The 26,235-nt window shown below is 43.5% G+C and overlaps 1 protein-coding gene across 6 annotated transcripts in view; it reads right to left on the reverse strand.

Moving 5' to 3' along the window:
• Positions 1–317: 317 nt before the first annotated feature.
• The window catches only part of GPAT3 (glycerol-3-phosphate acyltransferase 3), a 36,815-nt gene continuing 10,897 nt past the window's right edge, over positions 318–26,235 (reverse strand). For 2 of the 6 annotated variants that reach the window (XM_075421132.1, XM_075421135.1), the window contains exons 2-12: positions 17,138–17,210; positions 7,678–7,948; positions 7,115–7,189; positions 6,528–6,617; positions 6,229–6,322; positions 5,707–5,822; positions 4,080–4,135; positions 3,512–3,597; positions 2,865–2,993; positions 2,314–2,393; positions 318–1,455 (exon numbers count right to left, since the gene is read on the reverse strand). In XM_075421132.1, coding sequence (XP_075277247.1) covers positions 1,329–1,455; positions 2,314–2,393; positions 2,865–2,993; positions 3,512–3,597; positions 4,080–4,135; positions 5,707–5,822; positions 6,229–6,322; positions 6,528–6,617; positions 7,115–7,189; positions 7,678–7,948; positions 17,138–17,210 — 1,197 coding nt within the window. In that variant the 3' untranslated portion in view covers positions 318–1,328. Of the gene's footprint in view, positions 1,456–2,313; positions 2,394–2,864; positions 2,994–3,511; positions 3,598–4,079; positions 4,136–5,706; positions 5,823–6,228; positions 6,323–6,527; positions 6,618–7,114; positions 7,190–7,677; positions 7,949–9,793; positions 10,064–17,137; positions 17,211–26,235 lie in introns of those variants that run through there. The other 4 variants (XM_075421134.1, XM_075421136.1, XM_075421137.1 and 1 more) reach the window with 4 other exon arrangements.

Here is a 26,235-nt window from a genome sequence, read left to right on the forward strand (position 1 = left end):
CAAAGTTGTTTTCCAGTTAATTACAGATTCACTATTTGAGTCTCCCTGATGTGATACCATGTTGTAATTTCAAGTTCAGTCTGCATTATGAGTCACTCCTGCTCTAGAAAGGATAAACACTAAGCCATATATGTTCCTTAGAGTCCAAAGAGGAGAAAAAAGAAAAAAAAGACAGGTTAGTAATCAGGTAAGAGCTCAACTACAATGAGTCCTTTATGTCACAATGACTGAAGTTTCAATGACCCTAATTTTAAGTTTTCAGGAAGTATAACTTTTATTTAGACACATTTAGAGAAGAGTATAAATGCCACACAAGACCCATTAGAAATATAGAATTTATTTCTCTTTACGTTCAGACAGCAATACATTGCAGATTTGAACATGCCACATCTTGTACTGTAGGTGACTTACGGATCCTATGTTTACAGTTAGGATAGCTATTGCTAGCCCGGACTAACACAAAATGTGTTTCTGGAGTGGCTTTCTTGAGATCTTTAAGCCATTAGCAGCAATTTTTGCGGAACGGTAGTCTTCAACACCCACTTCATAAAAATCCATCTGTCATAGCTTACATTATCCAGCTGCTTACTGTATCTTACCTTTACAGCTCTACATCTCAAGAAAGCAATTTTTACAGTAGCAGTGGAAAGGGAGATTAAGGACTTGCCCCTGATCTTCCTCAGGCAGCAGCTCTCAATAAAGGCAATATCATGTTATAAGGCCACCAAGTTCCTCATGGTCCATGAACCATGCATTTAGCAGTGCAGGTCCTTTCCCATTCTTTAGGGTCTGCAGCCCTTGCCTCCCTTCCCTTCTTGCACATCCAGGTGCAAGCTAACCAAGAGAGTCAATCTTATAGTTCTGACAAAATCCTAAAACATGTTATTTAAGTCACCTACAACTAAAACTGTGAGCAACAGCAAACAAGACAAAATTTTGTTATGTTTAAAGCTTCAAAGTAACATGAACAAGAAGTATCTTCACAACCAGTGTCCTGACAGCATCTGTTCACTGTACTTCCCTTTATCCTTACAAACTCAAAAACTGGTGCTTTTGTCCTTTTGGCTCTTAACTCTCCATACGTTCAGCTTGAGAATACCAGGTGCAGTACATAATCACAAAGAAGGGGAGGCACAGGGGAGTGAGAAGAGTGAAAAGGGAGGGACAGAGAGAGACACTGCCTTTGGCAGGCTCTGCACCAGCCACACAGAGAATATGCATACACGCGATGAAGCATTTTGTTGCTCAATTTTTGAGGGGTTTTTCTGAAATTAAAAATATATTATTCCTGCTAAGGCTGGTTGTGCAAAATTAGTTTTCAAGAACCATCAGTCTGACTCCATTCCACTAGACAGACCTCCTATTGATCCATTTCTCACTAGCATCTTGCTGTAGTTTTTCTGCTGTTGTTCTTTGAAAGTATCTTTGACTTTTGCTCTTTTCAGACCTCCATCCCTGGAACACAGCAAGATAGAAAAGTAACTCAGCATGATTGTTACCACTATTGTTATCAAACTATATACTGTATTAACTATCTTAGTCAACTCTAGAGTCTTAACCTAGATGACTAAGAAGGCTTTTCTTCAAAACTTCTAGAACATTCAAATTCACACATGCTTATTAAAACATTTACCTTCAGCCATAATGCTTATGCAGTTCAAATGTTGAGTTTAGCCCGTTAAAACAGTCTATTCACGTTGGAACAAGTTGCACCTAATGTAGAAATCTTTGCCAGTCTGGGATGCCATTTCCCTAGACTGTGGAGGCAGTCAATCTTGTGCAACACCATAGTTGTCTCTTGCTTTACATCATTCAGAGGGCCAGCTGGGCCTCACAGTTGAATTTGTTTGCCCATTGTCTTCATCAGAATATTGCTCTCAAGGTTGTTTAATACAGTCCCATGAAATCTAGGCATCATGCTACTACTTATTGAGGTAGGACATGACAAAGTCAGACCAGAAAGCCTTGATCCCTGTGTTTTATTTTTTGTTGTCAGTTGCCAAGTAACTTCACTTCTGCTCCTTAATCTCAGCATGAGTATCAACATGAGAAACAACTGTGAAGGGACCTTCTTCAAAAGCATCAAGACTTAAGGTGAAACTCACTGCATGAGATCTACTTGTTTTAAAGACTTCATGCATCTTCTTTATCTTTACTTTACACATATATGCATGTGAATTTACTCCCTCATTTTCTCCTGAGTGCAACAAAGTTTTGTTAAATGTATCCGTCACAAAGCTAAGGGAGGAAGCATCTCTCAATCAAACTAACAACAAATAGTCCATGAAGTCTAACAAGGATGGCATCACTCACCAGGGAAGTTCAGTCAGTCCTCCTTGGTGAGCAATGGCTGACCTCACTCTGTTGGCAAACTGAACAGCATCTTCACCTTCCTTCAAGGGTCATAAATTCAACATAATCAAAGCAAAGCGAATTGAAACAGACTTCCATAATACTTTTCATCTGCTGCCTCACCAAATTAGCTCACTGCCAAACGATCCATCCCTTCTCATGCCAACACAATCTGATGTTCCATTGTGATAATAATTTAGCTCATTTTTCCCCCAAAGTGTTGAAATTAGGGGAAAATTTTGCTCCAACAGGATGGAACATTAACAGCATTGCCACTGTGAACAGCACTGTATTTGCTGCTATCCTTTGCATATTTGATGGACTGCTAACAGTACCAAGCTGCACCACAAAAAGCTAAGTCCAGTCACACATAGTCAACGTTAACAAAAGTCCAGTATAAAACTCTGGACACATGGGGTGGGTAGGTGATTGGGGGAAACAAGAGAGTAAGAAGCACTTGCAAACACAGTCAGCTTCTTAAATAGTGATCAGTTAACCAGATGCTACATTACCTTTCTAACCATCGGTGGCATGTACCACACATTACAAACAATGGCCCAGCTGGTCATTATTCGCAGCAGATAGCTCACAATGTTATATTTGCTGCTGTTCCAGAATGCATCTCCAAACTGAGGATCATACTGCAAGGGATCACAAAAAACAAATGCTAAAACCCTTTCCCCACAGACCATCACAGCCTGTCTCCTGTCTGAGGTGGATGTTTTCAGTCACTTGCCAGAGTAAGAGAAAATTCACAACAGACATGTTTGCTCAGAATGAGGCTTTTGGAAAAGCCGGCTTGTGCTTATTAGTGCTGCTTGTGATTACATGACAGAACCAGCAGCAGATGTCACCCATTCACCCAAACAGCCAAAAAAGAGCCAAGTCTGCTGTGAGCTGCATGGTTCTCTCCTCTTCAGCACTGGGACGGACTAGCTGGATCTCCCTATCTTCCAGCTTTCTGGAGGAAGAAGCTGACCCCACCAGGTCCTACCAACCAGGCTCCACAGGCTGAAGGACTTCACTTTCATTTCAGCCACTTACACTCCAGAATTCATTCATGGTATGTAGCCAATTTCCAGAGTTACTGTGCTTTCATTAGCAGCTGTACTGAGACAGCTACCTACCACCCTGACAAAAACTTTTAAATTCCACTTACTTTGATTGCAACAGGATATATTGTCCCTCCTATTTCAAAGCTCCCCTTCTTGAACATCATCACAGATGTATTGTTTATGCAGGTGCCTGTCCAGAATTGAAACTAAAGTCATTACCTCACACAGCCTACCACATTTCAGAAGCAACACTATGTCAACATACAGGTCTTGCACTCACTGAGGAGCAAATGCAGGCCCTTTATGGGTAAGAACCATCTCTCCCCTGCTTTCTTTCATTCTTCGTCTTGTGACTGATTCCATGAATGAAGCCAGAAGACGTGCGAGACAAAGCACAAGACTGGGATTAGATCTGTAGGACAGTGAATTGCTATTCACAGGGCAAAAGAAACAATCTTCCCATTCTTCTGCCTACAGCTTCTGCCAGGAGACCCAACAGTCATAGACAGTATTGTGTTGTCTCGCGTAATCTCATATTAAAGATGAAAAATAGGAATGCCCTAATAAAATCTAAGCCACAGGGGAAGATACACTTGAGCACCAGAAGCCATGAAAACAAAACAAGGATGACATCTACATTGAACAGGGATAAGCAGCAGTTCAGCTTCTTACCTTCTGGAAAAATTAAGATTGGGAGCTTGCTTTTATCCGCCACATGTTCCCTGAGTCTGTGGAAGCAGAAGCAAAGAATCACAGAATCACAGAATCACAGAATAGTAGGGGCTGGAAGGCACCTCTGTGGGTCATCTAGTCCAACCCCCCTGCCGAAGCAGGGTAAAGCTTAAAAACCAGCTCCTTCACACTCTTCTTTCCCCAGGCAGGTGTATTAAAAATATCTTTACATAACACATTTGTTTGAAACCAAAGCCTTCTACTGGACACTAATTTGTACTTGCTTTTCTGTTTCTGACAACCCTGAAGCTTTGTGCAAGCCATCCCTTAGGCCCCTGGTGCATTACACTGAGGCAACATCCTGTTTTCCTTCCTCCATATTATTTTATTAATGACAGGGAAGCCAACAAATGTACACCATGAAGTCCATCCAATGAACTCTGATCAACTCAACCTGCAAGAAATTGCCTACATAAGAAAAAGTCTGGTGCAGTGGTCCATCCAGGCTCTGCTTAATGAACAGCAGATTTCTTAAAAGGAGGACTCCTAAACATCTACAGCTTGCACTGTTGTGAATTAACACTTGGATGACCTGACAAAGCTGTCCTGCTGCAGAGGCCAATGAGGTGGTGAAGTTAACCTGTCAAAATTAACCTCAGAGTTCTTTAAAAATTAGGAAGAATTACTGTCACTGTACTACAGTGTTTATGGGTATGCCTCTGGTGACACTCTGCAGAAAACTGCCTTTGTAAGCAGCTCAGTTTTATAACTAGATGCATTTTTGCCCGCACCCAAACAAGCAGTTTATTATTTCTAGTGGCTCACAATTTTGAGTGAAGGCAAGACAACTCATGACAAAAAGCCCATTTTTTCATCAGTATTTCTCTTCAATAAAGTGTCCCAGAATTTGAAGTATCTTCATATCCTTTCAAAATGTGTATCTGAACTCAGACAGTAGTTATTACGCCGATAGCTACACAAATTAGATGCTTTGTTACAGTCTGCTGCAATCCACACCTTACCAGAACCTTTGGTCTGAACTGTTTCACCCTGTATAAACTTTTCAAGCCTTCCTCGGTGACCTGGGAATCTGACATTTTGACTGCAGTCTACTGTACCAAAGCCCACACAAGCAAGCATATTTGGGTCATGCTGAATAATCGAGTTTGCTGCATACCACCCCTCCAACTCACTCCAATAACTGCTGTTGAGCCACTATTATACTGATGGCTTCCACTCCTACCTACATTTACCAATTTGCAATACCCTGCATCATTCTAGTCTACAGTAATGTGGAATTACAGGTAACTCGTACCCCTGTAATTAGCATTTATAAGCAGCAATCATCATTTGGAATAGAACAACTAGATACGGCTCCTGCTAAAAGATGCTTTCGCAAGTTGTCCTTTTGCCCTCTCAGGATCCCAAGGTTCCATGTTTCCCGTTTCCCATTGCAACCTCATCAGCTTCTTGGGCTTCTGTCTTTCCAAAGCTTTAATTCTGCACCTCAGTCTTCGATTGTTCAATGAGTTTTCGGGGATTACATACCCAGGCGCAGCCTCTCAGGTACTAGTAGGTACCGGAGTTACACTGGTACCGCAATCCCCTTCTCCAACCCACACCTCACCTTTTTGTCACTAGATGGCGGTCTCTGATTTCCGAGCGTTCAAACCAGACATGAGGACAGGCCTTGACCGTAGCTCTCTGAATAACTCCCATCAGTCCACCATGAACCTGGCCAACCTGCAAGCCCAAAAAAGCACACCACCATATGAGACACCTGAAAAGCAGAACTTCCTCTTCTGCATCCCCCTCAAAAAACCCAAACACACTAGTGCCTGCAAACCAGGATTGGGCAGTGTCCACAAAACTGTTAAAATACATTCACTTCAAAGGATCTGGACACATGCATGGAAGCGTATCTCGGGTATTACACCAGATGAAGGGCCTAGCACTGATGCTGCCAGGACAACTTCACCAGCATGTAACTTGCAGACAAACTTCACAGTTTACACTTTTCCCCACTGGCTAGTGCTCAGGTTAACATCTCTATTGTGAAAGTTAAGTACTAAACTCCACAACCAATACCCCACAATCTTTCCCTTTCCTGTCTCTCTCTCTGCCACGGTCATCATGGATCTCTTCATACCATTGCATAGCATCCATCATTTGTCAAAATGATCGCATCTATCGGTGATGTGTGGTTGGCAACACAAATTCCTCCTTTCTGAGGTTTGTTTTCCCTGCAATTACATAATTTTTTGTTAGACTACTAGTGTGCTAAGCACCACATTACACACACACCAGTTCTATAAAGCTGTCAGGTGAGTCAACATCTAGTGCGGCATTAACCTGAAGGTCAGGAAATAGCCGCCCCAGTTCAAATGGGATACTCACACACATAGAAGTATACATGCACTTTTGATATCGTAACTTCAGCTCACTCACTTGTTATGGTAATGGATAGTGCCAGATAGAGCTCTAACAAGGATGCGGGAACATGTGAGGTGGACCACTTCACTCAGATAGTTTTTCACACTGAAAGAAATCATAGGCGTGATTTGCAGGAGCATCCTGCAAAAACAGCTAAACATACACACAATATTCTACAGCCTATTCAACACAACTCGGGGCTGAAGTTTTCCTGGTACTCTGGCACAGAGGGATATTCCCAGCTCTACTACTCACTTGCTCCAGCAGCTCAGCCAAGACATGTCATACTCTTGGTCTCACTTACCTAGGCAAGGCTGTCATCTCCTCACTCAATATATTTTATCCCAGCACTGTTATCTCCACTACAACGCTCCCTTTGAGTCTCTCATGACAGCAAGAGGAGCCCATCAGAGATCACCAACCTCAGTGCTAAGCCTGCCAAGAAGCCAACCTCAGATCAAGTTCAAAATGCCACTAAAAGCAAGGCCACAAGTTTGTGGGTGGAACGGACTATTAGTAGCCTATCACTTGTAAAATCTTGAACTGTTTACACTGATAGAACTTGGCAAGTTTGTCCCTCACACACCATGCACAGTACCTACCTGCTGTTTGGCAGCTGTCCTACCATTGTTGTCCCCACAATCATTGAGGTAATCCCAATGGCAGCAAGGGTAAAGCTACAGACAAAATAGACATTAAAGTAGTTTTGTTCATTTTAATTTCACTTTCCCCTTTAAAATGGAAAAGCGCTGCAGGAAGTCAATTATCCCTCAAATACTTCACACATCCTATTTTCTCAGTAATTCTCTGATACATTGCTCAAAATCACGGTCTAGCAAAGGCACCAGATTCAGATACCCCAATGCATATAGTGTCAGGGCATTTTAGAGCTTGCCCAACTTACACTTACATTGCCAATACACATGACTTAGGGGAAGCATTCACAGAAAAGATGACTACTAGCCCTCACCTACTCTCCACAGTAAACTGCAAGATAAATGTTCTGAATGGTTTCTTAACCATTCAAAGGAGAGTTTAAGCAGGTTCATCTTCTGTATCTGCTAAATCTGCTTTTGGATTAAAAAAGCCGACATGACATTTCCCAAGAAAACACATGTTTACATGTTCTCAGACCGACAAAATCCCTCAGCACCCATGAGCTTACCGTAGTGGCAGCAGGAAGCAGTACCGCACTATAACTCCAATGACCCACACAACAGTCAGCCTCAGACTGATGTAGTGAAAGTTGACATTAGTCCTTGTGAGGAGATTCCAGGAGACCAGCTCTTCAGAGGAAAATCTCTGGGTGACTTCATCTTCCACAATGGCCTCAAATCCTTTTCTGCAGAAGTAGAATATGTCAGAGAATTCAAAGTCCACTTGATGCAGACGCGCAATTTCTTTTTCCATAGGCGTTTCATCTCTTTCAATGATACCTTGGGAAGGAAAGGGTAATCATATGAGGAAGTAATTCTATACAGTAACAGTCACCCTCCAAATCACTCGCCACTCTGCATTACTTAGACGAACTTGCTAACAGAGCCCCTCCAATGACAGCAAGATCAGATGAGTTGCTGAACACAGCATACTCTTCAGTAGGCCAGTTCTAGCTCCCCTTCCTCACATAAACACCTTGAGCAGCAAATACGTCAAGTTCTGTTGCCTACTGAAAGTAAAGCAAGAAAGCAAATACTTTCCCACCATCTGACAAGTCCTCAACTCCGCAACTTTATTCAAGACCATCTTATGTTTCCAGACGAAACCAAATGAGACCTTGACCTTTCCATTCCCTTCTCCCAGTGCTCTGTGTATTTAAGGGTATTCAGTCTCCTCCTTGGGGCTTCCCTGTTCCCTAGGCCCATCTCTTGTCAGACATTCTGGCATCCCACAGACACATTAGGCTGAGACGTACTCTACCACTTCCTGCCAAAGACCCAGACCACAACAGCTACCTGACATCCATACATGGGTCAACTTTGAAACAGACACACCTTCCCCCTTCACAGCACAAGTCTTTTCTGTAAGCAGAGACAGGACCACACTACTTTCTATTTTAGTTTAAATCAAACAAACAGAAACCCTCAAAAAACCACAAAGAAAGTTGTGCTTAGAAGTGCCTTGATATAATTCAGTTCGGCACCAACAGTTTTGTTTCAGTTGAACTGCCCACATAATGCCTGACAATAGAAGATAAACATGGAGACTTCAGAATTGCAGTACAAACAGCAAATATCCCCTCATTTCCTCTTTTTTTTTTTTGGTGGTGGTTTTTTTTTTTGGTTTGTTTGTTTTTGTTGGGTGTTTTTTTGTTTTTCAGGTTGTTGGGGTTTTTTTATACTTATGGTCTGATAAGCACCAATTTCTCACTAGAGCTTTCAAAGACAAGGACAAATTGCATAAGCTAAATATAAAGATCAAGTAACTCCTTTCTGGTAAGCAAGTCTGGCTCCAGAAATTGATGACAGAAGAAATCTAGAATAACATTTAACCAAAACAACCACCCCCTGACACACTCAACTAGGATTAGAGATCCAAGTTCAGGTTGCCACTCTGTCAGACAACCTCTGACACATTGCATAATCTCTGCTTTCACACTGAGATTAAAAAAATGGGGAAGGAGGAAGCACCCAACTGTTTCAAGCTACTAGGCACTTTCCCACAAATACAGATCCCACAATGTGGAAGCTTGCATCCCAAGGATGTCTTGCCAGCAGAAAAATTTGCTGTGCAAATCACACACAACATTTAAATTACAAGTGACACAGAAAATCTTTATGTTGCACTGTAGCATACATACGGGATAACACAAGAAGCTCCAAGATACAGGTCCCACAGATCACTCAGGTAAACGCTAAAGCAACATGCAAGAGAGGTATCACACTGTAACAAAACCTATTAGCACCTTCAGCTCTGAACTTGGCAGCCACAACTTGCAATTCCATCAGCGGACCATCTCAGTGCATTGTCCTATCACCAGCCTATAAATTTAAATCATTAATACAACACCTAAACAACTGCATGCCCTTCAGGGTCGAAATTATACAAATACACATCACATCAAACATTCAGCAGGACAGACTACACTTGTGTTGTATTTTAAACCCAAAACAGATCTCTAGTTTGTGGTTCAATTTTTCTCTCAATCAGTCCCTTAAAATTCTAAGCTGTGAATCATCCAGGACTGCAGGCAAGTCAGTCCAACCTGTCTGCTCCATGCTGCTGCTGGGGTGGGAGACAGGTCGTAGCCAGGAAACTGGCCAGCAGAACCCTCCAGCACCTACCACACAAGCACCACTCCTCTTCAGTTCCCAGGAGAACTGGGAACACTTTCTCCTTAAACAGCCCCTGGTTCAGCATCAGCCAAGCAGCTGGCTCCCCTGGCTCCTGCTTCTTGGCTGAAACCAGCCCAGGGTTCAAGTTTAACACTGCTGGCACAGCTGAGATAGCATGGCTGCAATGTCTTGCCTTGCCAGCCTGCACAGCCATTGGCACATGACATCCCTGTGCACAAGCTCTCTTGCAGCCTTGGGACAAGCTACTCCAAGCCAAGATCTCAGCAGCACCTGAAGGTATTATGAACTGAACTAAAACACGTGCTTGCACAGGTGACGTACTTAGCATTCTTGCAATCAGAGTTAGTATTTAATGGCCTTTAATCCCTTGGTCATGGGCAGAGACCAGTTTGCCAAAGACAGCTAAAAGGCAGAATTATGCAAGAGTACAGCAAACATCACTCAACAAAAAAAGGTCATAGCTGCTGCTTTTCTCGGTATCACAGCACATGCCCCAAGAATTTGAGCTCACATACTCTAGTCAGCTAATTATATCAGGGTCAAGTTTGACACTATGTACTTACAGTGACGTTACTTGCATAAGCCTTACTTCTATCGGATGTCATTTTCAAAACTCTAACAGCATTGTTGTGTTTTTTAAACCCACCAACATGAAGAGGACTGCCTTTTGACAAAGGCAACACCTACTCTAACAGCTGAGCACTAGTTATTCAGCTACAGTGAGACAGACATCTAGCCTCTAAGTATCCACACAGTCAAGAGCTACCATTGGGCCCAACACATAAACATGCTGCCCTCTAACACAGAGGGACCTTGAGGTGACAGCACCAGATAATTCCCCACACAGCAAGCACACCAGCCAACATTTTTCTTGGGACTATTCCTTACCATACGACCAACACAGAGACACTGGCTGCCATGGGTGAGAATCAGAGACCAAGGCAAAGGGAAACTTTGCGACTGGTATCTACTACAGGCCACCCAATCAAGGGAAGCCTATTGTCGAAGTCGTCTTCCTCCAGCTATGGGACACATCATGCTCGCAGACTCTCATCCTGCTGGGGGACTTCAACCACCCCGACATCAGCTGGAAAAGTAGCACAGCAAGCTGCAGACAACCCACGAGGTTCCTAGAATGTATTGAGGATAACTTCTTAAGCCAGGTAACAGCTATCCCCACACAAGGGGCTTAAATAGTGCACCTGATGGTCACCAGTGCAAGTAAGCTAATTGGTGACATCACAACTGGAGGCAGCCTGGGCTGCAGAGATCATGTCCTGGTGGAGTTCACACTCCTGAGGTATAAGGGTCAGGTGAAGAGTAAAGTTAGGACCCTGAATTTTAGGAAAACAAAATTCCAGCCGTTTCAGTTAGTCAATAGGATCCCCTGGGAAACTGCCCTCAGGGACAAGGGAGCAGAACAGGCCTGGCAGATCTTTAAGGATGCTTTCCATAAAGCACAAGAGCTCTCGATCCCCAGGTGTAAGAAACCAGGAAAGGAAGGCAAGAGACCAGTGTGGCTGAGCCAGACCTGCTGGTCAAACTAAATAGCAAGAGGGAACTGCACAGGCAGTGGAAGCAGGGACAGGTATCCTGGGAAGAATACAGGAACACTGCCCAGTTGTGTAGGGATGGTGTCAGGAGGGCCAAGGTGCAGCTGGAGCTGAACTTCACAAGGGATGCAAAGAACAACAAGAAGGGCTTCTACAGGTATGTCACCCAGAAAAGGAAGGTTAAAGAAAGCGTACCACCCCCGACCACCCCCCACAAACAAGAACGGCAAGCTCATATCAACAGATGAGGAGAAGGCTGAGGTACTAAACAAAGTTTGTGCCTCCATCTTCACTGCGAACCTCTCTCCTCACCCCACCCGAGCTGATGGACCACAAGACGGGGACCAGGGGGGTAAAAAGCCCCTCCCTCTGTAAGGGAAGATCAGGTTTGTGACCACCTGAGGGAGCCTGAACATACATAAATCTATGGGACCTGATGAGATGCATCCCAGAGTCCTGAGGGAACTGGCTGATGTAGTTGCCAAGTCACTCTCCATGATATTTGAAAAGTCATGGCAGTCAGGTGAAGTCCCTGGTGACTGGAAGAAAGCAAACATTGTGCCCATTTTTAAAAAGGGTAGGAAGGAGGACCCAGGGAACTACCGACCTGTCAGCCTCACCTCTGTGCCTGGGAAGCTAATGGAACAGATCCTCCTAGAAGCTATACTAAGGCACATGGAGGACAGGGAGGTGATTCGAGACAGCCAGCAGGGCTTCACCAAGGGCAAGTCCTGCCTGACCAACCTAGTGGCCTTCTATAATGGATTGACTGCATCAGTGGACAAGGGAAGAGCTACAGATGTCATCTATTTGGACTTCTGTGAAGCGTTTAACATGGTCCCCCAAACATCCTTCTCTCTAAATTTGATGGGTGGGCTGTTTGGTGGATAAGGAATTGGTTGGAAGGTCACAGCCAGAGGGTAGTGGTCAATGGCTCAATATCCAGATGGAGATCAGTGACAAGTGGCATCCCTCAGGGGGTCACATCAGGACCAGTACCATTTAACATCTCCATCAATGACACAGACAGCAGCATCAAGTGCACCCTCACCAAGTCTGCAGATGACAACAAGCTGAGTGGTGCAACCAACACAGCTGAGGGACAGGATGCCAGAGCGACCTGGACAAACTCAAGAAGTGGGTCTCTGTGAACCTCAAGAGGTTCAACAAGGCCAAGTGCAGGGTCCTGCACATGGGTCGGGGCAACCCCCAGCATCAATACAAGCTGGGGGATGAAGGGATTGAGAGCAGCTCTGCAGAGAAGCACTTGAGGGTACTGGTGGATGAAAAGCTGGACATGAGCCAGCAATGTGTGCTTGCAGCCCAGAAAGCCAACCATATCCTGGGCTGCATCAAGAGAAGCACGGCCAGCAGGTCAAGGGAGGTGATTCTGCCCCTCTACTCTGCTCTGGTGAGACCCCACCTGGAGTCCTGTGTCCAGCTCTGGAGCCCTCAGCACAGCAAAGACATGCAGCTGTTGGAGCGGGTCCAGAAAAGGGCCACAAAAATGATCAGAGGGATGGAACACCTCTCCTATGAGGAAAGTCTAAGAGAGTTGGGGTTGTTCAGCCTGGAGACAAGAAAGCTGCAAGGAGACCTCATTGCAGCCTTCCAATACTTAAAGTGGCCTTCCAGCAAAGATCAAGTGTAGTATCTGTTCTTATCAATGTAGTATCTGATACATCCTCAGCAGTTGGACTTGATGATCTTAGAGGTCTTTTCCAAAGTTAATCATAGAATCATAGAGTGGTAACGGTTGGAAGGGACCTTAAAGATCATCTGGTTCCAACCCTCCTGCCATGAGCAGGGACATCTTCCACTACACCAGGTTCCTCAGAGCTCCATCCAACCTGGCCTTGAACACTTCCAGGGAGGGGGCAGCCACAGCTTCTCTGGGCAACCTGTTCTAGTGTTTCACCACCCTCGCGGTGAAGAATTTCTTCCTAATATCTAATCTAAATCTGCCCTCTTTTAGTTTACAGCCGTTCCCCCTTGTCCTATCACTACACACCCTTGTGAAAAGTCCCTCTCCATCCTTCCTGTAGACCCACTTCAGGTACTAGAAGGCTGCTAGAAGGTCACCCCGGAGCCTTCTCTTCTCCAGGCTGAACAGCCCCAACTCTCTCAGCCTGTCCTCACAGGAGAGGTACTCCAGCCCTCTGATCATCTTCGTGGCCCTCCTCTGGACCTGCTCCAACACATCCGTGTCTGTCTCCTGCTGGGGGATCCAGAGCTGGACGTAGTACTCCAGGTGACATCTCGCAAGAGCAGAGTAAAGGGGCAGAATCCCCTCCCTCGACCTGCTGGCCATGCTTCTCTTGATGCAGCCCAGGGATATGACTGGCTTTCTGGGCTGCAAGCGCACATTGCCAGCTCATGTTGAGTTTCTCATCCACCAGTAATCCCAAGTCCTTCTCCTCAGGGCTGCCCTCAATCCACTCTCCACCCAGCCTGTACTTGTGTTTGGGATTGCCCCAACCCACATGCAGGACCTTGCACTTAGCCTTGTTGAACTTCCTGCAGTTCACACAGGCCCACCTCTTCAGCCTGTCTAGGTCCCTCTGAACAGCATTCCTTCCCTCCAGCGCGTCAACCACACCACACAGCTTGGTGTCATTGGCAAACTTGCTGAGGGTGCACTCAGTCCCACTGTCCATGTCACCAACAAAGATATTGAACCGCACCGGTCCCAGTACCGACCCCTGAGGCACACCACTCGTCACTGGTCTCCACCTGGACATTGAGCCATTGACTGAAACTTTGTGTGCATCCATCAAACCAGTTCCTTATCCAATGAGTGGTCCATCTTCTGTCAAATCCATGTCCTTCCAATTTAGAGACAAGGACATCATGCAGGACAGTATCGAATGCCTTGCACAAGTCCAGGCAGACGATGTCAGTTGCCCATCCTTTGTCCACCAATGTTGTAACCCCATCATAGAAGGATACCAAGATTCTATGATTAAAATGGGGACAAACTTTTTATAGCGAGGTCTGCTGCAATAGGACAAGGAGCAATTGTTTTAAACGATGAGGGTGGTGAAACACTTGAATAGGCTGCCCAGAAAGGTGGTAGGTGCCGCATCCCTGGAAACATTCAAGGTCAGGTTGGATGGGGCTGTCTGACCAACCTCATGTAGTTGAAGATGTCCCTGCTCATTGCAGGGCGGTTGGACTAGATTACTTTTAAAGGTCCCTTCCAACCCAAACCATTCTATCGTTCTATGATTTCTGCCAACAGATGCTAAACACACTGGATTTGATACTGTAGAGAAAGGTGGTGTCTCTCCAGTCATGCTCTCTTGTCTTTCATATTGAGGGACACCGGATTTTAAGGACTTTGAGGAGGACCATTTCTGCTTTGTCTTGGAACAGCAAAACTTGCCCTTGTACATGCATCTGCAATGCTCTGTCCTATCCTGACCCACTTCCTAGTGGGGACTGGATGGTCCAGGAAATGTGGAAGAGGTGCTACACATTCCCCTTCAGCACTTAACAAGCATATGCGTATATACACATAGACACTTATGCTTACCCTGTTTTCATCAGCTATTCTGTAATTCATTATCACCAGGAATTTATTCTCCCTCAGTAAGTATTGTGTAATGCAATTAGGTTTCCCCACCTGCTCATGTTCTGACACCTCACGGGATGCCAACTTATATACTGCACTGTTAGACCTACTACACCTACCCTGGCCATCAAGTACTTTCATTCACATACAGTAAGCCCAGAAACAAGTCAGTCCCATGCTTAAAAAGCTCCCAAGAGTAATATATAGAGCAGAGCTTGGCACTGGAGACTCCACATCTACCCTGCTCCCCATACCTTCTCAAGTAAGGAATAAACTCCAGCTTACTGCAGTAAGAGCTACCTACAGTAGGGAAAGGTTTTAATTTTAATTTCAAATATGAGAAGTACACTACAAGCATGCTCCAAGCCACTATTGTGATTGTGTATCCTCATCCATAAGAGCACTTGAACATAGCCTGCATGCAATTATCTATATGAATTACCCTCAGGCCATTTTTACTATCACTAATGCTCCAAACAGTGGAGTACACTCACATCAATCCAGGTTCTGAACTACAGCACATATTAGCACTATACACCTCTCAGTCACATATACGGGGGAAGTAGGTACTTGTTTTATGGAAAAATAGCTCATAGAACATAATCTACTAGCCAGGTCCTTTCTCCCTTTACCTTTCTTTTCTCGACAAGAAAAAATTATATGCTAGAATGATCAGATATCTAGGAAGACAAGAGCTCCTACTGCGCAGCTAAAGCAGCACAGTCAGATCTCTGGCCCTCTCACTGCCCCATGATATGATGGGACACTACTACCCTTACAGAAAGAAAAACGGTATCTTGCTGCATCACTGACAACTTGTGAATCACAGATAGCAGGGCACTGACACTATTTAGAAGGATCACTCACCTTGCTATCCTACCACTCCAGAAAAAAACCCACAGCTTTCAGGACACTGATAAGTGATATGGGATGTACTTTTTCTCACCCACTTCACAGTGAGCAACTAAATAAGACAAATTTTAACTTGTTGTAAGAGCTGCTGTGCAGTACCTCCAGTTTATTGTTACAGGTGCTAACTGACAGTTGGATCTGCTACTACCGGAGCCTGTTTTATGCCTAGCCTGGAGATTGTATAATACTAGTGTTTATAGTATTGACAAGGATACTCCTTTGGAGATGAAACGCACACAACCAGTTCAGTCCCTGTTATTGTACCACATTCACATGAGCTAATTTCCAGAATCAGGTAACAATTGACTTGTCTACTAACTGGCAAGCTGGTCCTGTTTCCAGCTGTGCTGCCTAATGAGGAACCACACAGAAAATGCTAACACTGCTGTCAAACGCTGTCAAAAACAAGTAAATCAATAGCAATACCAAGGCAGTCAGGAACCAGGAGAAAACCAAGTACTGCCTGCAATGCCTTGATCAGCCTTCTCCTGTTTCCTGGGCAAACTCAGACTGCTCTCACTGCACTTACAGCTCCAACGTCTTAGAGTCAACTCTGACCTAGTACAGCCTACCACGACACACACACAGTAAGGCTTAAGATATAGTAAAAGAATTAATTTCAAAATTAGGGTAAAGGAAGGAATATGAAGCAACTCTTCAGCTGCCTTTCTACAGATAATGAGTGTAAGAAGTTCATCTGGCAAACACTGAGGTAACTCCAAGGAGGCAAAAGGTGAATAGCAGCAGACTGAAAAAAGGGAAGAAATGTAATACCACACACTTCATCCAGCATTCCTACAACAGAAAAAGCACTGAGCTTGGGAAAGAAAAGTGCTGTCCACTAAACATTCAGATCTCCTCAGAAATTAAGCGTAGTCTGAAGCTGTTAGGACTGAGATAGTTGGCCATAAGCCCGGGCAAGCAGTGACCCGAAGACAGATTTCAAGACAAAAATCAATCGCATATTGTAACTCAAAAATTTCCCTCAACCAAAGACACTATCTTAAGATCAACTTTGTTTTGTTAAACTTAATGTTATTTCACACCCTCTATTTCTTCATCCCTCATTTTTTCAATCATTCAGCATAAGCCAGTAAAAGAAGCATTTAATTCTGCAGGAACAGTTCTTGTGCCAGTAGCATTGCAAAACAATTAGATGCAACAGTTAGCTTGTAACCACCCCACCTCTTCTCCAGTTCTCTCATGCATACATCCAACTTCTCCATTTGAAAAGGACTCAGTTCTACTTTAGAACATTAGTCTTATCAATTTGACTTTATCCTCAGCTCTCACCATTAGCAGCAGGAGTCTTTAGCATCTGTGGCTGTGGCTTTTTGACACTTTTTTCTATCCGAATAGTGGCCCACTGTTGAAGAGAAAGAAAACATTCATTTCACAAGTGTAGTATTCACTTAAGAAAAAGGTCACCTAAAAAAGTAACAATTAATCAAAGACAGGTTGTGATTTTCAAAGAATATCTTCACCAGGTAATCACAATCCATCTTCCTCAGATGTGTCCACAAACCCATACACAAATCCTCTGAAGAAACACTGCCTGAGTGTATTTAATAATCAAAAAAAAAACACTCAAATGCTAGTCAGTACTTCCCAGCTCTGCTTGCCAGTCTTTGGAGAGCTGACTCAGTGCTTCACAGATGTTTCAGTTCCAGTACAGATACACAGCCAGCAAGAGCCTGATAGGCCTCTGTCAGCCTTGTTACTTGCATACCAGCCACTGAGTTGTGGCCACATGGGAAACTTTGGGAGCAGAGCTAGACAACAGCCCCTAAGCACGTGTTCAGAGCTAACAGATACACCACAACTCGCCCTGTCTTCTTTCAGAGTAGTTTCACCATACTGACAAAAAAAAAGTCCTAACTGGGTTCAGTCAAACTGAGGCTAACAGTCAACTCTGCTAAAAAGCTGAACAGTTGTGCTAAAACAGCTAAATGCACTAAAAAACAAAAAGAGCATTTGCAATCGTGGAAAGACTTATTTAAGTTCAATCTCAGTCCAAAGAGGATTGTACCCAAGATTTTTCCAAGCTGAACAAAACTGAAGCTTCCCTTGACTCTGCAACTGCTCATTTCTCTGCATTTTAGAGCTCTGAACAGTAGAGAAACAGGCCAACTCAGCAGCTCTAGCGCACAGCTGCCGAGCGCCCCCTTCCCCTGCCAGCTCACTGGAGTTAACCTGCTCTTTCCTAGTGAGTGGGCTGGGAAAATGACATTAAAAGAACTGATAAAGTAAGCACTGCTCTCCAACAAGTGTCAAAGTTTCCCAGCAGTTCTGTTCCCTGCAAACTCCCATGGCAGAACCACACAGGCATCAGGAGACTTCCTCTCATTTCCAGCCCTGATGGGGCTGGAGCCAGTTTAACCTGTCCTTGGGCCAAAAAGCTTTCTTGACCTTCAGTTGACTCCATTCCACACAGTGCTTTTAAATGGCTCTTCTCACTCCTAGGTCAGGCTTTATTTTCACTGGGTAATTAAAACCCCTTTGCTCCCCCAAAACCTGCCCACGACGGCAGAGTAGCCCTTTGAGCCCGGATCTTTCCTTTCCCTACGTGGCAGCTTTGCAAAGGGATGGAAAGCTCAACCAAAGGGGACTGACTTTCTGGCTCCCTGTTATGTGCATTAATTCCTCCCCAACAAGACTTAACCCTATTTCTAGGAGTACTGTTATAATAGGCATTTCCAAGACAGACAGGTGACCTAGCAGAAATTAGCTCATATCAAGAGATTAGGATATTATCCTGTTCAAACCTTAGCAACTTAAGCAGTATCAAAGTCATACTTTGATTTAACAGCATACAGATGGTCCTCACTGGTCTGCACAGAAAGGACCCAGACCAATGCTAAACCATGAAGTTTCTACCTCTCCCCTCCAACAGAGGTGTGAGACATTTTGGGATCGGTTCCCTTTTGAAGGGTCAGCATCCTGACTCCTGGCATTATCTCCACCATAAAACTTCCCAGGAACAGACAGGACCTCTTACTGTATTAGGTCTTGCTGAATCACAACGTACCCTACCAATATATTAATTTGTTTTCTCTGTTCTGCTTCTGCTAAGGCAATAACTGTTCCAGAAACCGATTTTATCTGTAGGAGTAACTCAGTACTTTCCAGCTGCACATAATGCTCGGCAGTGCTACGGCCATAAGAGTTCTGGGAAATAACCAAAACAAAACATTGTTCAAGGAAGAAACTATTCAAATACCTAAATTTCTACATTCCTTCTACTAAATGGATTTAGGGGTACGGGCAGATCAGCAAATACATTGACACAATCATTTTCTCACCCAACTTGAACCACTGTATTTAATCAATTAAAATCTCTGTAAGCAGGTAAGTAACTTATTACATAGAAGACTAAGGAAATATTTGGCTAATGGTCTCAGCCATATATGCTAGCTGAGAAAATAAGTTTTCATCTTCCAAATCCTCTCAAACAGGTACTCAAAACCTAGCGTTGCCACCTTTTGCTTCGCAAAACCTGGAAGAACAGTTTCTGTTTGATGCTCAGAAAAAGCATGCAGCACTCCCTTCACAATGCTCTTGCTACAGAAATCCTGCAGTTACAAGTTCACGCCAGACAGTATCAAAAAGTTTGAGCCTCAGCACAAGCCATGAGGACATAGGCTACTGCAGCATGCCTTTGTAATGCTCAAAAGCTTGCACCATCCTACTGTACTGCAGGTATCCTTTTGACACTTGCTATACAAAGGAGGCAGTGAACTCTTCCCAAAGTAGACACAAATTGCAGGGTCGTGTAACCCAAGTAAATTTCTACTGCTTCGACACATTTACATACACTATTCAGAAAACAAATTCCTGCTTCCAAAGTAGTCCAACCTTTGGTCCACAGGTTCATCTAACTCCAAAAAGTTGCAGTACCCCGTCTGGGAGGCCGGGGGACAGGGACAAAGACTGGATAGTCCCCTTTGCCCTCTACCGATGCCTTCCCAGGAGATAGGAGCACTGCCACAAGCTTAAGACCAGTGTGGTATCTTGTACAAAGGTTGCACAGAGCATTCCAGGGGACAGCTGACTTGTGCTCCACAAGTCAACAGTACAGGCAGTTTTACTTTGGGTGCCAGATCTCCCAAGGAATTTAAACATGCTTCATAAGGATGAGCAAGGATGAGATCAGCTGCCTCTCTTGCTCCCCTCTTGGCCAGAAGCCTTTGGGCATTCATAAGGGCCCAAGTCTACCAGGTGCTACAGCAAACCACTTTTAAGTCCTCTCTGTCAGCTTTGTTCTTACCTCAACCCATATTCCGAAAAACTATGCACGTTCCAGTAACCAAGCAGCAAGACATTTTTACTGAACTTAATCTAATTCTTCCACCTATTCTGAGGCACCTGAAATAAAGGCATTATCAAAGTCAAAATGCAAACTTTGATCAGCTGAAAAACTTGTTTATATCCAGTCTGTAAAACAAGAGACACCACATGCATCAATGTAATTTCCCTTTCTTCCTGATAGCTAGGGATTTGCACCACCATTTCAGCTGGTTCCTGTGCTAAAGAACAGCTTTCTGCTACAAAGAGCTAGAAGTGTAAGCTGATCCATCCCACAGAGGGGAAAATATTGTGTTTGTGTACTAGAGATCAAAAACCATGAGACAAAATACAAGCCATAGCCTCCGTTCTACTCAGGAGATGAGAAAAAAGTAGACTGGCAGGTCTTTCAGACTTACCCCTTACCAATAATATTGACATAAATCTAAGTGGCTTCTCCCAGCTTGCGCGCTGCTGCTGAACACGTAGTCTCAAATACCTCAGTGCAGACCTAAGTCTTTAGCAGGAATTCCTGAAGCAGTTTTGAGGAATGAGTATAAAACACCCAACCCCAAACAGATTAAAAAGACTTCTGCAGCTGGGGCTATCCACTGAACTAACACAAAGTTAGAAAGCAGCATGATCATAAAAAACTACACAAACACCACCGCAGGTCTGATTTTGAAATACATCAATCAACTTTTCCACAAGAAGGTTTCCCGCCTCATAGGAAACATTTCTCATTTATCAGCACCTTAAAAAAACCACAAACATGCAGCAAGTCAACAGCCTGTACAAAACAGCCAAAAGATCAACTCCGCTTATGCATCACTGAGCAATTCCCACATACATAGGACCTATGTAGTACTTGAGAAAGATCCAGTTAGACCTCAGAGGCAAAATACAACACTTGATTTACAACAGATGTCAAAAAAAAACCTTCTTATCTCCAGATAAGATAGTTGCCATATAGGTAACTATCTCCAAAGTCAAGCTTGACATGTTGTTCCATGAAAGCACACCTACAGATACTTTGTTAGGATCAATGACAAATCAAGTTATTAGGAAGACTTCAGGGACTTCCTGTGTTTCCCTAACAGATGGAGCTTTGCCTTTCACCCCATTTATCAACTTTACATCACCTCTGGCTTAATAGCAATGCTTGACAATTATTCAGAAGAGGGAAGAATTACTGGTGAGGACTGAAATCTGCAGCCATATTCTAATACAGGTTCTTCCCTTGGAAAGAAAGAGTATGGTTTGTGTTCAATAGTGTTCCTTTGATCAGGTAGTGCATGACCAGAATTTTGTTAATGTTTAACCTAAGCTTAGAGACAGAATATCTTGGCCATCTACACTATCCATTTAATCAAATTCTCCTTCTTTAAGGAACAAAGGAAAACTGGCAACAGAAAGTAACCTGAAGTTGTGCTTAGATGACATGTGACCATATATGGATAAAAGCAACCAGGGTATCTCATCCAGGAAGACCACCAAGGACCACGAGAGACTCCTGAAACGGAGGAAGACATGCGCAGAGGGGTCTGAAAAGGAGCCAAGAAGAATGACGCCATATAGTTGCACAACACATGTAGATTAGAAGGAGTATTAGATAGATAGAATATGCATTAATTTAATGTATAAATGTAACAAAGCAGCCAGCATTGGGTGTGCTTGATTTGTGGAAAATCCACCACGCCCCCAGGCCTGAATAAAACAGTATCTCTCTCAAGTGTGTGAGGATTGGCTTATTGCATACCAGTTAAAGAATCTGCTTTTCAGACAACAACATGGAGTTAGATCACTGGTGTTTCCCTATTTAAAGGCACTGCCAGGTGATATTCAGAGCAGAAGTTCATACGCTAGTTTAGGCGAGCACTCCTCCTTGGAGGCTCTCCAAAGCTCAATAAGAAAGATTTCACAGCACCTCCCACACAATGCTACATTGTTTAATGCAGCAAAATCTGCATGCCAATTATTGGGTTGTTTTGTGTGAGGAGGAGAGGAAAACACCACCACGAAGAGGAGCAACCATTTCTGAGTGAGGGCAAAAGGTCCTCCATGGTCTCCCATGTCATCTTTTCCTCATTCTGATGGGACACCTTGTCACTGCCTCCAAGCAGCTTTCCAAGTTCTTCTGCACACGAGTTGTACAGCAAGTCCCTCCTGGTGGACAGGTATCCAAAGAGTCCAGCTTTACAGGAAAACATCGAGGCCATCAGCACAGAAATGCCAAGCACCTTCTTTTACACCAGCTTCACAAACTGTTACTTCAAGTCAAGCTCTGAATACAGCTACTGTTATTTTAACAGTATTTGCTTATCAACAGTATCAGAAGTCCCAAGGTTCACATCCTGTGAAACTGAGAGCAGTTTCAGATCAGGGCTGTTGACCAGAAAGATGCTGTGTTAATTAGTGTTACAACCCCAGCAGAGAGTAACCCCCAGCTGGGCCAACCTTACTTATGTGCAAGGAGCCTTGATTACTAAATCTGTGGAAAACATACATAATAGTGATAACTGTAAATGTAACAAATGTATCATGTAGGGCCAAAAGATCACAGTACTGATCTCACACAGAGTATCAGCTGTACTGCAACAAAAAGGGAACTACTGGCTTTCCCCATCCCAATTTCCACGATAACAGGCCATTCTAATTGAATCAGAGGATATTAATATTGTAGTTATGAACCCAGCTTCTTTTCTCAGCAGATCAATCTCTGAATCATCGGTACATGATTGCTTAGAAACCACAGAGACTGTGTACTCCAGCAGACCAGATTTGAAAGAGGAACCCCGGGAAGATGCACAGGATTCCTGGTTCACTGATGGAAGCAGCACTGTCGGACAAGGTATTCGAAAGGCCAGGTATGCGGTGACAACAGCAGACGAAGTAGTTGAGTCTCAATCACTACCTGCTGGAACATCAGCTCAAAAGGCTGAAACTATTGCCCTAACTAGGGCTCTGGAGTTAACAAAAGGAAAAAAAAATAAAAATATGGACAGATTCCAAATACGCCTTTGGAGTTGTCCACGCTCATGGGACAATTTGGAAGGAGCGAGGACTACTAACTGCGCAAGGGAAGCAGATTAAATACGCTGAGGAAATCCTTCGACTATTAGAAGCCATTCAACTACCAACAAGAGTTGCCATCATGCACTGCCGAGGACACCTGAAGGGTAACACTGAACAGGAAAGAGATAACAGGTTGGCTGACTCTGAAGCTAATCAGGCAGCAGAGAGAATGCAAGAGATTTTAGCCTTAATTCCAGATAACAGAAATAGAAACCTGAGTGACCAAGAAAACGTTGAGTATTCTAAAGCTGATGAAGAATTAATAGAGGGATTAGGAGGACAAATTCCATCCCAGGGATGGGACTACTGAAGTGATGGCAGAATTATAATCCCTGCTAAACAGATATGGGGCATGGTTAAAGAATAACACGCTAGGACACACTGGGGAGCGGACTCCCTGTATAAATTTTTAAATGAGAAATTAATAGGGAACAATTTGTATACTACAGTCTGACAAGTAACCCAACAATGTGAAACATGTTTAAAAATAACCCCAATACAGGTAACCAGGTACAATTAGGAAGTACTGGGAAGGGAAGTATACCGGGAGAACATTGGCAAACTGATTTCTCTGAACTTCCAAGAAAAGGAGGGTACAGGTACTTATTAATACTCATGAATACCTTTTCAGATTGGCTAGAAGCATTCCCTTTGTAGAACAAATAAAGCAAGGGAAGTAACTAAGGTATTATTAAATGAAATAGCAACTCGGTTTGGGGTACCAACAATTATCTCCTCAGATAGGGGGACACATTTTGTGCAGAAGTAGTGCAACAGGTCAGCAAATTATTAGGAATTGATTGGCAGTTACATATGCCCTACAGACCACAAGCCAGTGGGCAAGTAGAAAAGATGAACCACATGATAAAACAACATACATAAAAAAATATGCCAAGAAGCAAACCTATATTGGTACCAAGCACTGCCTATTGCACTACTTTGGATACGCGTAAAACCTAGAACCAAAGAAAATTTGAGCCCTTTTGAGATACTATATGGGAGACCATACCAGGCTAAATATCAGGGGGAAGATTTGAACCAGTTGGGAAATCAGTATCTACAGAATTATCCTATATCCTTGGGAAAACAATTAGAAAAAATTAGTAAAAATGTTTTGGGTACCAGGGCTAAAGGGTTAGATCACTCGATCCATCCATTTAGCCCTGGAGACTGGGTGTATGTTAAGAGAATTTTTCAGGTGATCCACTGAGAAAGAAGTGGAATGGACCTTACCAGCTATTGCTGACCACCTTCACTGCAATTAAGATTAGAGAAAAACCGGCCTGGATCCATTATTCTCAAGTGAAGAAGGCTCCTAAACCAGGATGGATGGTCGAAAAAGCTGGCGGTTTGAAACTATGATTGCGGCGGTAACTTTGCTAAACCTAGGCTTTTTAGTAAACGCTTGGAGAGAGAACTTCTATTACAATGCAATTCAGATGATAGCGAATGCCATGGGAGCTAAGGATTGTTGGATTTGTACTGCCTTACCAAAAGGTGACATAAGACTCCCTTTATAGGGGGTAGGATCCACTCATTGGAATTGTGATAATAATACTTGGCCCGAGTTTTAGAGAAGACATGATGGAGGATACTGCGACCACGACAACTCGAACTACATGACTGGACCAAGATGTGACCTACAGATATTAGATAACACCCAGATATTGGTCAGCAATAATAGCTGCCTATGGAAAGCAAGATCCAACACTTGTTTGTGCCGACCCCCCTTCCATGCACACAAAAATTGTACTTGCAGGTATGGGTGGAATGATTATTGGATCAACAAAACTACAGTAGAAGTAGGGACTTGGGATTTGAAAGGGACAGGCGCGATATATATAGATTTTTGTAACAGAACCCAATTAGAAACCTATAGCCCCTCGAACTGGGATTATTTTAGGAATGTATCAACTGGCTGGGTAAACCACGGAAGATTTTATGGAGCTAATCTCACAGCCACTGACGGGCCCTGTAAATTACCCAACAGGTATTGGTGGCTGTGTGGTGATGGCATTAGCAGAAAGCAGCTCCCTGCAGGTTGGAAGGGAATGTATACCATAGGTCATCTAGTCAGCCAAGACCGAATATATAATCAGTCCCAAATACCTAATGGCATATTAAGAACATCATGGAGATGAGCCAAACGGGAAGACAACGCACTTGTAAGTAGGGGAACAAAGTTTCATAGCTTTGTCAGATGGTTCTTACCATGGCTAGGAGTAAGCGAACTGGAAAAAGCCATGATAAACACTTCCACGGTTTTAGAAAAGATGGAAAATCTAACAATAAATACTATGGAAAATTTACAGACAGAAATATCATCCCTTAAAGTTGTGCTACAGAACCGAATGGCATTAGATTTATTGACTGCCAAAGAAGGGGGAGTGTCTACGATCATCAATACCAGTTGCTCTGCATATATCCATAAAGACAGACAGAAGCAGACTGGAACACATTCTTGGAGAAAACACGAATATTCCATGAAGTATCTTTGGATGATACTTCCTTGGGATTTCAAGATTTATGGGATAAATTAACCTCTTGGCTCCCCAATTTAGAGTGGTTGAAACAATTATTCATGGGAATGATCACACTGGTGGTTTTAGGAATACTTGTTTGCATGTCTCTCAAATGTTTCCTTTGGTGTTGTCAGGATTCAGTTGAGACACACAGTGACTGGAAAAAGGAACAAGATTAGGCACCAAATAGAATTATTTGAAAATAATACCTACAAAATACAATAGTGAGGATTCATAGCTTTCTAGCTACAAATCCTCAAAAGAAAAGGAGGGATTGATAACTGTAAATGTAACAAATGTAACATGTAGGGGATGTTATCACTTCAGGTGGTCAGAAACAAGTCTTGGTTCTTTGTGAATAATTGGGATGGTTGCAGGACAAGGGACTCCTGAATAATCCCTTTAGGCGCCTGGGCCTTGGGAGAACAGGTATGCAAGCTGCAGAGATAAGGAGGCTGCAGGATAATCTGAGGACCCCGCCGATGATAAGCATTTCTTTGAAATGTAATT

Source organism: Opisthocomus hoazin, chromosome 5 (assembly GCF_030867145.1).
Source record: "Opisthocomus hoazin isolate bOpiHoa1 chromosome 5, bOpiHoa1.hap1, whole genome shotgun sequence".
Lineage (NCBI taxonomy): Eukaryota > Metazoa > Chordata > Aves > Opisthocomiformes > Opisthocomidae > Opisthocomus > Opisthocomus hoazin.